The 13,348-nt window shown below is 54.1% G+C and overlaps 2 protein-coding genes across 4 annotated transcripts in view; both read right to left on the reverse strand.

The window, feature by feature from the left end:
* Nfatc2 (nuclear factor of activated T cells 2) overlaps positions 1-13,348 on the reverse strand; it is a 102,256-nt gene that overhangs the window by 87,616 nt on the left and 1,292 nt on the right. For 2 of the 3 annotated variants that reach the window (XM_048810843.1, XM_015479629.2), the window contains exon 2: positions 9,301-9,472. The gene's annotated coding sequence lies outside the window, so the exon portion shown is untranslated. Of the gene's footprint in view, positions 1-9,300; positions 9,473-13,348 lie in introns of those variants that run through there. The other variant, XR_007350375.1, reaches the window with a different exon arrangement.
* Positions 1,400-13,348, reverse strand: part of LOC125619210 (nuclear factor of activated T-cells, cytoplasmic 2-like) — a 51,967-nt gene continuing 40,018 nt past the window's right edge. The window contains exons 3-5 of the mRNA XM_048811946.1: positions 9,301-9,472; positions 2,316-2,425; positions 1,400-1,478 (exon numbers count right to left, since the gene is read on the reverse strand). Coding sequence (XP_048667903.1) covers positions 1,400-1,478; positions 2,316-2,425; positions 9,301-9,472 — 361 coding nt within the window. The remainder of the gene's footprint in view (positions 1,479-2,315; positions 2,426-9,300; positions 9,473-13,348) is intronic.

Raw genomic sequence — 13,348 nt, forward strand, 5'->3', positions numbered from 1 at the left:
GAAGGAGACCCTCAGGGTTATACAGTGGAGGATGGGAAAGGCAGCGGAGCACAACAGACACTAGGATGGCAATTTGTAAATCAATGGATATGTAACTGATGTGATTCTGCAATCTGTGTATGGGGTGAAGGTGGGAGTTCATAACCCACTTGAATCAAAGTGTCAAATATGATATGTCAAGAAATTTGTAACGTTTTGAACAACCCACAATAAAAAATTTTAAAAAAAAAAAATAAATAAAAAAAAAAATAAAAAAAAAAATAAAAAAATCCTCTCAGGATGGTTCAGAGGAAAGAAAAATAAGAAACAAGGTATGTCCTGGCCCGGGGAGGGGCCCTGTCTCAGCCTTCACTGTACTAACTGCACCTCTGCAGACCCCACGAGGCTGGCTTCCATGTCACCCCCTCTGAAGAGCAGTGTGACCAGGCACAGCCACTTGGGTCCTTTGAGCCTGAGCTCCCTCGTCTGTAAATGGGGTCAATAACAGCACTGCAGGCCACGGGCGGCTCCGGGCACAGGGCTGGCCTCATGTGTAGGAGGCTTTGGGCTCCACTGTGCACAAAAGGCCCTGTCACCTTCCAAAGGCGGCACACGGGACCAGCTCAGTCACAGGTGACAACGTGCTCCTTGGGGAAGTCACTCAACACCTCTAAGCCTGGTTTCCCCTTTCACAAAGCAGGGACAGCATGTATGTGACACGTGCTGGTCACAGAGTAAGATCAATAAAGAGACGTGATTGCTGCCAGGGACTGCCACCAAGCCTTGGCCTTCAGGGAGGCTCGGAATGAGGAGCTCTGACATCCACCTGGGCCATGGCTGCCACCTCCCTGCCCATCCCCCACCGTCCAGGTGCCAGCGTCTGGAGTCTCCTGCAACCAGATTAGAAAGTGCTGCAGGTCCAGAGGCCATGGCCATGCCCACCGAGCCTGCAGGGCACCGGGAGGCAGCGGGGCCAGCCGGGGACTCCTGAGCGCCTCACACACAGCAGCCACCTGTACTCAGCTCAGGGCAAGATGGCGAGGGACCTCTGGAGGGCCCCCAGGCATGGTCACAGTCCCCTCGCTCTTGTGGCACACTGCGACTAACAGGTGCTTGAAGATCCACAGCAAGCCCTGCCTCCTGCCCCTCAGGCTGCATCGAGGTCCTGCATGAAGAAGGTGGGAGCCAGGGTAGCCAAGTCCCAGCTCCAGGTCCACCACCCGAGGTGCAGGGCACCAAGCGCTTCTCCAAGCTGCTGCGGAGGAGCCATCCTGAAGCCCCACCCGGCTCAGCTCCTTACTGAGGCCCCACGTGCACTCCTGTGCCCCTGCTCTGTGCCCAGGCTGCATGCAGGGTGGCAGGGGACAAGCAGAGGCACAAAGGGATAGCGGGGGTGAGTGGGAAGGAGACGGCCCAGGAGCTAAAAGCCATCACCGGGGCTGTACTGCCCACTGCCACCTGACGAGGGGCAGGTCACTTCCCTGAGCCTCTCCACCCACCTGTAAAGGGGAAGAGTCAGAGCCCGACTCCCGTGGGGTCACGGGATGGAATCAGCCTCACAGGCAACACCCAAGCATGTGAACAAAGGACCTCGGGAGAGCTGGCCACCGGCCAGACTGGGCCGGCAAAGCCAGAAACAGCGACACAGGCTCACGCTGAGCTTCGCCTTGTGGCCACCTCCCTCAGCAGAACCACCTCGGCCTGGGGCTGCTCAGCGCCCAAGATCCCCAGGGCACCTGGGTTCAGCACCCGACCACTCCTGGCAAAGCAATCTGAGAGACGGGGTCCTCCTCCTCCTCACTGCAGAGCCGTAGCCCCAGGGCCGTCCCGAGCCCCAGGGCGCTCCCTGCCAGCTCCCTGCGTTTCCCTGACGTGGCCAGATCGGCTCAGGGTGGGCGCTGCCTGCAGAAGCCTACGCCCAAATCAAGCGCTGTCACCGCCAGCTGGGGGACAGGGGTGACACAGGCAAGCTGCCTAGCTGCTCCGTGCCCCAGTTTCCTCGTCTGTAAGATGAGCGCAGTAACCCTACCGCCCACTCTGCCTGTCAACGCTGGGGAGACAACTAGGTCACCCCGAGGGGCGCGCTCCTGTCCTTGCGACACGCCGCCCTGCGCTGGGCAGCGCCCAAGGCTCGTCTATGGGACAGATGACGTTTCCTTCACGTTCTCACTGGCTGCCGGGAACATGACCAGGCTCGGGCTCGGTCTCTCTTTGGGAGCAACTGTTGCACCAGAATTCTGGAAGCTTTCTGCTTTCCGCCTCCATCAGGAGGAGGAGCTTCGCGGAGGTTCACTCCCTGGCCACGTTCCCCTGTGGCTGCAGCTCCAGCGCCTCACCTGGGGGCGTGCTGACGGGCAGAGGAGTGGACATCATCTGCCTGCGCATGCGCGGGCCCTCCGTCAGCCTCCACGCCCGCGCGGCCGCCCACTGGACACCTCTCCTCCGCCTGCTCGCCCCGGGAACAGCACGCTGGGCTGGAGCCCGTGCAGGGCTCTAACACATTTTAACTCAACCACCAGGGTTCTGACCAAGGGACTGGTAAGAGGAGAGGATGAGGAGGATGTGGGCAACAAATGCCCCCACTTAGGGGGCCTCCAAAATCCCATGGCCCCGCCTGCCCTGTTAAGCCTCGTCCATCCTTGACTTTCGGTGGAAAGGCCGGCTCGAGTCACGTCCTCCGTGTGGAAACAGGAGGCGTCTCAGTAGAGACGCACAGGGACCCAGCCTTTCCCGAGGCACTCCCTCACGGTTAGGTGAGAACCCTCTTGCTCCCAGCGAGGCTCAGAGACTCCGGCCAGGCCAACTTGCAAAATGCCCTCTGAATCCTAGCACTTCCCGTGACTCCCTCCCAGCCCCGCAGCTGTCCCCCTAGCCTGGACCCCGGGGCCACCTCCTCTCTCCACTTCCTCCTGGAGTCTGTTGTCCTCAGCAGGCAGCCAGAGGGTCCTGCTGAAACCTCCCTCACAGTCACGGTCCCCTAAGTGTGCAAGTCCAGTCTCCCCCTGCGCCCCCATCCCGCGTGGCCAGACTGCTCCAGACTGCACCCGCTGGGCTCTGGTGGTCCCCAAGCCTGGTGTCCTCTCCGCCCGGTTCCCTATCTCTTTTACTCCCTCTCCTCCCTCTGGGGATGTCACCTCCTTAGAGAGGCCTCTCTGGCCACTCCCTCTTCTTGCCCCGGTAGCTTCTTCCCATGGGACTTCTCCCCCTCCAACTACTATTGGATTCTCTGATGTCTCAGAGGTTTCCTTTTCCTCCCACTGGCCAGAGCAGCCGCTCCACGGGACAGGGACTCCGTCTGCTCCCCACATGCTCCTGGTACATGGTAGGTGCTCAGCAAAGACTCTGAATCAAGGAGTCAATGGGTGATTGATCCCGACCTTCTCAGGACACCCCTCCCCCTGTTCCACTGTCAAAGATGGAGACCCTGGGTCCCAGCTCACTCCTGGTTCCCGCCTTCCAGAAAGGCCCAGAGAAGCTGTGCAGAGGCCAGCACAGAGCTGACCAAGACAGATGAGCCTCAGCAAGACCTGCTTCCTGTCGCGTGTCCTGAAAGGAAGGGGGGGCAAATGCCCCAAGCGCAAAGTTTCATCAAACAGAAGCCAGCGAGCCTGGCCAGCAGCCTGAGCAGGACACTCCCCCAAGGTCCAGCTTCGCCTTGGAAAGAAAAAGTCCTGTGAGCTCGCCTCTGCCCCTTCCCAGATGGCGCTTAAAGTGGCCGTGGGTCGTTCAAAAGCTGGAGTCCATAGGAGGGCCCTGGGCGTCCCGACGTCCATTTTACGCCCGGCCACTTTCCCAGGCTGCTGGGAGGCAGTAGCCTGGACAGGTGTGCGGCCACTCCTCACCTGGCACCGCTCACCACTGCTGCCCGGAGAGAGAGGCAGGTCCTCCACAATCTCAACATCTGTTCAGAGTCGAGCATCATCCCGGAGGTCAGTGCCAGGACTCAGTGTGTCGAACTCGGACTGTTCACAGCCTGAAAGGACCGTCCCCCTCACTCCTTCGGTGCAAACGCCCCAGAGTGGGAGAGGCCAGGAGAAGGACGGAGGAAGACCAACAGACCACCCTCTGCCCTGCAGACTGTGCTTTCGGGGCTTGGAGGTGGCCGGAAAGGATGGGGTGACAATGGTGTTACCCAGGCCGCCCTCCGCTGGGCTATTATCACATCCCAGAAGCTGAAGAGCTGTGGGACATTCGAAGCCCGACCCTGAAGAGCGGCTCTGAATGAAGGTCTGTCTACCAGAGCCCCACTGACCACACCCTGTCCCGGAGCACGAACACGAAGGCTCTTTGGAGGTGAATCCGGGTTCCCTTTTGCATTTGGTACCTACAGACCCATCTGGCCAGTGAAGTAAGAACCCCAGGCTCCCCAGAAAGAACTCCAGGCTCCTTCTAGCTCATGAGATTGACAGCTGTACAAGAGGAACTGCGAGAGTGGACCTTCCCGGACTGGATATTGCTTAAAAGTCCTACAAATAGAACCTGTCTCGTACCTCCCTTTCTTTCTGAAAAACCTTGAAGTGGCACATTTTTTATTAACTCCAGAGGACATGAACTTGAGGATATTTGGAGCACAGCCCACAGGGACTGAACAGCGACACCCCCTTGAGATGAGGCATATACTGATATGCCCTGCTGCCCACTGCTCCCCATTGCCCCCCGCGTGGCCAATTCGGTCACTTCCTTTCATCGCCCAGTACCCCGGAGCCCACCGGGTTGTGAGCATGTTTACCCAGTGTCTTCTGTGGTTCTCTCCTCAGTCCCCTGCCTCTAGACTGAGATCGCCTACCACTGAAGGTGTACAAAGTCCTTGAGCCCTCGGATGATGGAGCAGGGGGGCCCGGGCCTAGGGTGCAGCTGAGCCCGCCAACCACCACCTCTGGTCTGCACTGCAAGGACAGGCCCTGCGGTTCCCCAGACACAGCTCTTCCCTGCCTCAGGGCCTTTGCTTGCGCTGTGCTGTGCGGGCCACTCTCCACCCAAAGACACAGGTGGACAGAGGCAGGGGGACACCATTCATCTCTCTCTGTGGGCTGGATCACCTGTGTCAGGTCCCAGCTGGCGAGTCACCTGCTCAGCGAGACCGTCCTTTGAAAGTAGGCCTTCCAAGTATCATCTCTTGACGGGTCTTGTTGAGGCGGTCACCCCAAGTTGTGAATCCACCGGATGGGCCCCTAATCAGCTGTCACATCTTCCCTTGAGCCCAGGTGTCGGCCAGCAAACCCATTCCAGGTCACTTTCACCCAGTCTCGGGCCTCCCTGAAGCACCCTAGGTTCAGTGACACCCAGGCACCCTGGTGTACCCGTGCAGCAGCCCCTGCGCCCCACCAGGGCAGGTGCTCTGTCCACCTCACAGTGCCGGCCACACGGCAGGTCCTCCACACTCACCCTGACTGAGTCATGAGAGCTAAAAGCATTTAAGGTTTTAGATCAAACTTCCATCCAAAACCAAGGGGTGCTCGGAAAAAGAGGGGAAAAAAGAACAGCCGAGCGCGGCCCATGGGGAACATTTTCAATTTCATGTTTAGAGAGAGAAAGAATGACACGGTCTCAGCTCGTTTCCTTCTTATATAAAGAGAAGCTTAAAACCACTAATCATGTGAAGGAAAAAAAAAAAAAGTGAAGTTCTACAATGTGACAGATAAAAGGGAGAAGGGTGGGGACCAGTCACCAAGGAGAGAAGAGGCACAGCGGGGATCCAGAGGGCGGGGAGCCCCAGACAGCAGCCACAGAAGCACCAGCAAGGGACACTCGGGGCTACGCTGCCCCTCGAGGACAGAGAGGGTGGCCCAGAGTCCAGGCAGGGCTGTCACTCCCACTTCAAGGTGAAGAGCCGCAGCCATCCCCAAGTCCCCTCTTCGTTTTTCAAAGACGTTTCCTTTAAAACTGACTTCCTATGCTAAAAACCAAACCCAACAAAAACTAGCACATTTCAATTTGAAGAGAACGCACTCCATGAAGTGATTTTCTTAAAAGAAATCTTTTGAAGATATGACTACAAATTTTTAGAGCATACACGGGTTTCCAAAGTTATAGGCCAGGAGGGAGACGAGTCCTTGGGAGATCACGAACTTCAGATGCAGAGGGCGGGCATCTTTTGAACTGTGCACCCAGCCTGTTCTCTCCTCTAGAACTTTCCATGGCCCCAGTCCCCGATGTATGGTGCAAAAGCCCTGCTAAAACCCGGCCCTTGTCACTCCCAGCAGAGTGACAGAGCCACAGGGCACTGGCACAACCACCCCTGCCCTGCACCCTGGGCCGGTGGGTGGCATGCTGCTAATGGAATCTCCCTGAGAAGCAGGACTTGGGCCCCCGAGGGCTGGTGGCCGGCTAGAAGTGGGCAGCATGTGAAGGTGCAGGGATGGAGGGCTGCCAAAGGGCAGGGGCTATCATCTACCTGCTGTCTGCACACCGGTCAGACGTCAGGGGGGGCTGCCTGCGGGGAGTCGGAGCCGGTCAGGAAGCTGTGAGCCATGCTCCCGCCCCTCTGACCAGGGACAAGCTGCCCACCCCACCCTTCTAACCAGGGCCTGCGTGGGGCAGCTCCAGGGAGGACTGGGTAAGTCGACACATGCACGTCACTCAGAAGACGGCCTCGCACATGGTGACTGCTCTCTGAGGACTTCTTGTCATCTTGTGGCTCATGAGGGTGAGAATTTCTGGCTGCTGGGGCTGGAGGTGCAGCTCAGTGGGACACCACTTGCCCAGCACATGGGAAGCCCAGGGTTACTCCCTGACTTCACGGAAAAAAATAAAAATAAAAGCGCTCTCTGGCTGTTTTGTTCATACCAACCCCCAGAATCTAGCACTGCATCTGGTCCATAGTAGGTGCTCAACAAACATTTGTAGCATAATCAGTGGATGAGCGTAGCACACAGCCTGGAGCCTTGGAAAGAGCCTCCCAGCGTTCATCCCTGTGAAGCAGTCAGAGTGGGTCTTCAGAGCCTGAATCAGACCATGTGTCTCTCCTGGTCTCCTCCATGGCCCTGGCCTTGCCTGCTCTGCCCCTTGCCACTTCTCTTCCCTCCCCTCTGGCCCTTAATGCTCCAGTTACACTGGAACCCTCAAGTTCCTCTGGTGTGGTCTATTTCCCTCTGCCCCTGGGCATTTGCACATGCTGCTGCCACATGCATCCACAGCCCAGTCTCTTCCCCAGAGACTCTTAACTGATGTTCTTCCCTCCATTGCATTAACGCCTCTGTTTTACGTGCCCAAAGCTCCATGCCCTTTTTCTTCATGCCACCTGCTGCAGCTCATAACCCTACCGTTTGCAGAATTATTCAGACCAAGAGTTCCATGGGAGACCACAACTTCTTTTTCTTCCTTCAGCAGCAAGACCGTATAAGGCACAAACACAGTGTGTGCTCCACAAGTACTTCTGGGAAGCAGCCGCTTGTCGAACGGATTGGCTGAGCCAACAGACCCTGGGCCCGACTGCCCACAGCGGGCCCTCTCTACCGGATCTCCCGCTCTGGTTCTATGTGACGTCCAGGAACCTCTCAGATATTCCCCTTCCCCTGATCTGCCCTGAATGAGGCTCTCTCAGTGTGACCACAGAAGCATTGACTCGAATACACATGTCAGAGCAGCCTGCAGGACCAGGGGTCCCCGCTGAAGAGGGTGACCCTAGATCACCAGTGGTCGGGAGGCTCTGAAGCAGACTAGCCTTCCCGCCACAAAAACTACGCAAAGGACCAAAGTGCGGAAGAGCCAGCCCTCGCCGAGACCCACGGAGGAGAGTATGCGAGTATGCAGCGTTGAGTCCCTACTCGGCTAGAAGCCATGGGCCTGCCCCACGTCCACATGAACACGGAGCAAACCAGCTGATACAAGTTCAAGGTGATGCGGGAACAACCGAGTGCCCTCGGGGGAGAGCAAGATCCAGGCTCTACAACTCTGCTCTGTGCTGTTATCCAAAGGAGAGAGCCCCCACACCAACACGCAAACACGAGGAAAGACAGACTCCTGTGAGGAAGGACATGGAGGCCCGGGATCAGCCTCCAAGACGCGGCAGCATCAGACTTAGGAAGAGCAGCTCCAGGGTCTGTAAGTTCTTCTCACTGTCACACAAGTCCATAGCCAGAGCACACTGCCCAGGAGTCTATGAAGAGTCTTAGTCTGGGGGCTTCTGTCATCTGTCTGTCTGTCTGGGCTCTATTCCTATTACAGTTTCTTTCTTTCCTTTTTTTAGGGGGGAGGGGAGGGGGTACTGGGGATTGAACTCAGGGACACTCGCCCACCGAGCCACACCCCCAGCCCTATTTTGTATTTATTTAGAGACAGGGTCTCACTGAGTTGCTCAGCACCTTGCTTTTGCTGAGGCTGGCTTTGAACTCACGATCCTCCTGTCTCAGCCTCCCAAGCTGCCGGGATTACAGGCGAGCGCCACTGCACCTGACTCTTGTTACAGATTCTAATTAAGCAGCTCTGCAGGCTCAAGAACCTGTGTGTTTTAAGAACAGCTCTCAGGGTGCTCTCCACACTGTACATGAAGAACCAACTTCCTGTCATAGAATATTTCCACTTTAAGGCAAATCAAAAAAAAAAATAGTGACATTAATTTAAATATATCGAAGATTCTGGTTAACTCAGCTGGTTGGTGGGCACCAGTTGTAGACCCTGGTTAACCAGACTATATAATTAAGACTATTTCAACTCTAATTCTTTTGGAGGAAAAAGAAAACAGGTCTATACTTACTTGAGGGGAAAAGAAAAATCAGATTGAAAACCACAGACATAAAGGATACTAATTAGGAAAAAAAAAAAAAGGGAAATGCTCTCATGGTTGTAAAGTTTTTAAATCATTACCAACTACAGGTTCGCTCAGCATCAAGCATGTAGATACACAGTCCCAGAGGTTGCGAATAGGAAAGAAGACAACAGCAATCCATCAAAACACTAGCAACCGTCACTTTAGAGAACGTCGTCTTAATTCTTCCTTTTTTTTTTTTTTTTGGAATTTTTCAAGCATAAATTATTTTTCCTTGATAGACTCACATCTGATACTCAAGATGACGACACCAGGAACCTTCTGCCAACACAAACCTCTCCAAAGCTCTAACTGCTTCTCACTCAGAAGAAAAAGGGAAGACTTCTCCCCGGCGAGAGGATCCCTTTTATCTAGCTCAGGAAGGTTTCCTCTTGGCCCCTGTGGGCCAGCCAAGCGTCTGACAGCGATCCAACCTCAAGTTTCTCGCCCCTCACGAGAGCAAGAGACTGAGACCCGGGTGCATGTCGGCCTCACAGCCACAGCAGCGGCTCGGCAGAAGCGAACCACCTGGGGACACACGCAGGAGGCAAAGGCAGGAGAATGCGAGTCCGTACCTGAACCACAGGGTGGCCTCCTGTGGGGGCTTTGACAGCCCCTCGGCTGCCCTCTGTCTCATAGTGGGCCCGGTGATGTGGCTTGGGCTGCACCTCAATCTGCAGCTCATAGGAGCCCGACTGATTGGAGAGTGGCCACTCGAGGGGCGGAAGGGACGCGGTCACTGGGATGCTGGAGGAAGAAAAGCAATCGGTCACGTGCACGGTAAACCAGAATCAATCCCCTTGTACAATAAACATAAATGGCCCCTTTTTTTCCCCTGAAAACTGAATCCGGTGGATTATGAATTAAAACAGTATTTGAAGGGCCACGTGCTGCTCAGACATGACAGCGGATATTAGGACACAGAGCTTTTCCTTTGCTTTCTTGTCCATCCTGATGAGGACACTGTGACCAGCCTCTCAATGCATGAGGCTGACAGCATCCTATGTTAGTTCTGTTTCTAACCACGCTCCTCATTGCTGTCACTGCTTCTCCTCTGGGGACTTTGAAGAACAGCACCTCCCACCTCTCAAAAACACCCCTTTGCAAAGATGCATTCCTTTTTCAGAGGGTGACGTAGGAGAAAGCATATTTAAGTGGCAATCAGGAGAGCCACACGTCACGCACGTGCCCTGGGACTTTAAGCCAGAACTTCACCTCCCTTATTCGCGGTCTCCAGAATCAGGTGGCGCACACGGTGGCCAGCAGCTGAGAGTTCTCACAGCTCCTCCTTCTTTCTACCCATGATGAGCTCAAGTAAAAGTACACTTGGGGAAGAGGCCATTTCCGGCCATGGTCACTACTTATGAGGTCAGTGAGGAATGGGTCCTCGGACCACAGAGACGCCCTGATATTACGTGGGGGGTGAGCCTCAGTAACAGGACTGGAGTTACAACCCAGTTCAAATCCCAGCTACACCTCCAGCCCTAACTCGGAGCCTCCGCTGCCCTAGACCTTAGGGTCCTCACTTGCAAAGTGGGGACGTGGAGATCACATAAAGAGCGTGACACAAAAGGTGCTGATCAACGTTGGCTGTAATCGCCTTTCCCGTCACATATCGTATGAGTCAAGCAGTTATCTCCAGGAGACCCTCTGCCGTGGACATGGCAGCAGCCATACAGACGTCACCGGGGAGGTCTTTGTGGGCAATGCCTTAAGTTTCATTTTCTTACAGAGTCTCAAGACCGACAATAGCACTTGACGGATGTGCAGAATGGCATCACTAAAGAGCTGACCAAGGTCTTGAAGATCGGCTAGAACATTCCTTCCATCTCAGAGAACATGAAGGCGCTTCTCCAAGATCACGGAGCAGGATGAGGACGAGGCTCCGATTCCAGTCTCCTGACTCCAAGGCCAAGACATCAGGGCTCGATGCTTCTTACCTTGCTAATTTATTTAAAATAAATCCAAGACACTCTCATTTATGGCAAGTCTCTAGATCATGGGACATTTGATATCACATTGATCTGTGAATCTGTAGTGGTGGGTGGAGGATGCAGGTGTGGATGGGCAGGTAGGTGACTGAACAAATGCACACCTTTATTTCAAAGGAGGCCTGAATACATTTGCAGTCTTGGAGCTGCCAAGGCCATGATTTGTGCCCCTGTGTCCCGATTCCTCCTGCAGGGCAGAAATCCTTAAACTGATCGGCATATTCTTTCCCACTTAGCTTAGGGCTGTGAGAAGCTGGCATTAGCAGAGGACTTAGTTAAGCACCTGCAGTGAAGCCAGTTCCTCCCTCCTCTGCCATCACAGTCCCCAGGGGAGAAGGGCAGATTTGGAGCACACCCCCACGGCCTCCTTCAGTGCCAGAGCCCAGCCGAAACATACACTCCAACTTAGCGCTGCCCCGTACTATGCAAGAAAGCCTCCCCGCCTTCCTCCTACCCAGATGCCCCCTGGGCCTCATTACCCTCAGTGTTAGGGTGTCCAAAGGACCTTTATTTCCACCTTGTGACAAAACTAAGAGGCTGTCAAGCTTCTGCATGGAGCCACCAGGCCACACATGTCGGACACTCTTACTAACTGCCATCATGTACGCAAGTGGGAATGTTTTAAAGTTTGCAAAATAAGACCAAAAAAAATCCCTTTAGTCCTACATTAATATCTAAGATTCACTGGAATATCCACAAGTTCCACTTAATAATTCTGAAATAGGGTCTGACACTGACACAGACTCCTAAGAAGTGGACCTCTGGAGTCGGCCTGCCCTCCTGCCTTTCAATCCCAGGTCTCCTCTGACCTGTCCTCAGCTGTCCTCCTGAGACCAAGGTCACCATGAGCTTCTCCCTGAATGCTCCATTCTCTCCATCCCACGGAACATTTTTGCAAATGTCTCATTGGCTGGAACAAATGGGGTGTTGCTCGGGACTAAAGGACTCTGACCCTCAGAGCCTCTGATCAGGCTGCAGAGATGGAAAGGAAGGGTTTTACAAACAATCAGGTCTCAGGCCTATCAGTTCACATTCCATATCCAAGCTCCTCCCTCTCTGGGCCATAAATAAAGTCGTGGTTTGGAAACCAATCTGTAGCAGGGAAACCAGCATCAGGGATCCCAGGTTCCAGTTCCCAACTCGGTCACTAACTATCTGGTAACGGTGCACGTGTCACTTCACTGCTGTGAGCCCAAGTTTCTGTCTGTACCAGGGCCTGGCCTTCAGGCATTTCCTAAAGTGGCCCTGGAAATCTTCAGGCACAGAACGCAGGACGCTGTCACCACATGGCCCTTGAAATCATCGCACACTCTGCCCACTTGAAGGCCCTGAGAAGGCCTGCAGGGGCCCCTGGGAAACTGCTGAACCCGGACTTCTCTTCCAGGAAACACCAAGTGACCCACTGTGGCCCTGCCATCCGCAGAGCCTGCTTTGGAGGAAAGCCACACTGCACACTCCCTGTGGTCAGTTTTGGTTGGGTGTAGGACTGAGCAAAGCCACGTGGGCAGGGTCCTTAGCCACCCTCATCCCCGCGTCAATCAAAACAGCTCTACCAGGGTGGGGTGGCTCTGTGGCCGAGGCTTACCAGCATGCATGGGGCCCTGCGTTCATCCCAGAACCACGGAGCATAAACAAATAAATAAATAAATAAACAAAACCCCAGCTCTACCTTTACCCACCGTGACTTTCATCTCATTCTTTTATTTGGGAAAACCAAAAGGTTTCCATTTGCTAACACAAATCTCAGTTTGAAAGCCACAGGGACAACCGTGACAGCATGAGCCTTTCAGTCCTGCACCCCACCCCACAGACAGAGCAGAGAGAGGACTCTCTGCCCTCACCACTGAGCCACATCTCCAGCCCTTTTTGTTTTTTGAGACAGGGCCTCACTAAGTTACTTAGGGCCTCTCTAAGTTGCTGAGGCTGACCTCAACCTGCAATCCTCCTGCCTCAGCCTCCTGAGCTGCTGGGATTAGAGCTATAGGCCACCACACCCAGCACCTCCTTTTCTTTAACATCCAAATGAAGATTAAAAAAAAAAAAAAAAAAGCCAAATAATACCAAACCAGGTTCACGTGAGAATTACGTGAAATAATCGGGTCCTTAGAATTGTGCTGACACATGGCAGGCATCCTTAAATGTGGGTGGTTATCAATGTCATTGTCCTTACTCTGAATGTTGGTAGCTATCAATGTCACCATCAGTACTCTAAAGCCTACAGTGAGCTCAATCTCCTAGCACAAGGCTTTTCAAAGAGGAAACGCCTGACTTATAAGAATAACATTTCCTGAATAGCAGCAGCAGCTCCTTTCTGAGCTCTTACTTTGTGTTGGCTGTATGCCAAGAGTTGGACGAGTGTCATTTTACCTAGCCCTTGAAAAAGACCCTATTAGGTAGGTACCACAATTATCCTTATATCACTGGGAATGAACCAAGGCCAGAAAGGGCTCAGTAAAAGTATTAGGGGTCTGGGGCTGGGGATGTGGCTCAAGCAGTAGCGTGCTCGCCTGGCATGCACAGGGCGCTGGGTTCGATTCTCAGCACCATATAAAAATAAAAAAATAAAGATGTGTGTCCACCGAAAACTAAAAAATAAATATTAAAAAAATTCTCTCTCTCTCTCTCCTGTCTC

Source organism: Marmota marmota, unplaced genomic scaffold, assembly GCF_001458135.2.
Source record: "Marmota marmota marmota unplaced genomic scaffold, marMar, whole genome shotgun sequence".
NCBI lineage: Eukaryota > Metazoa > Chordata > Mammalia > Rodentia > Sciuridae > Marmota > Marmota marmota.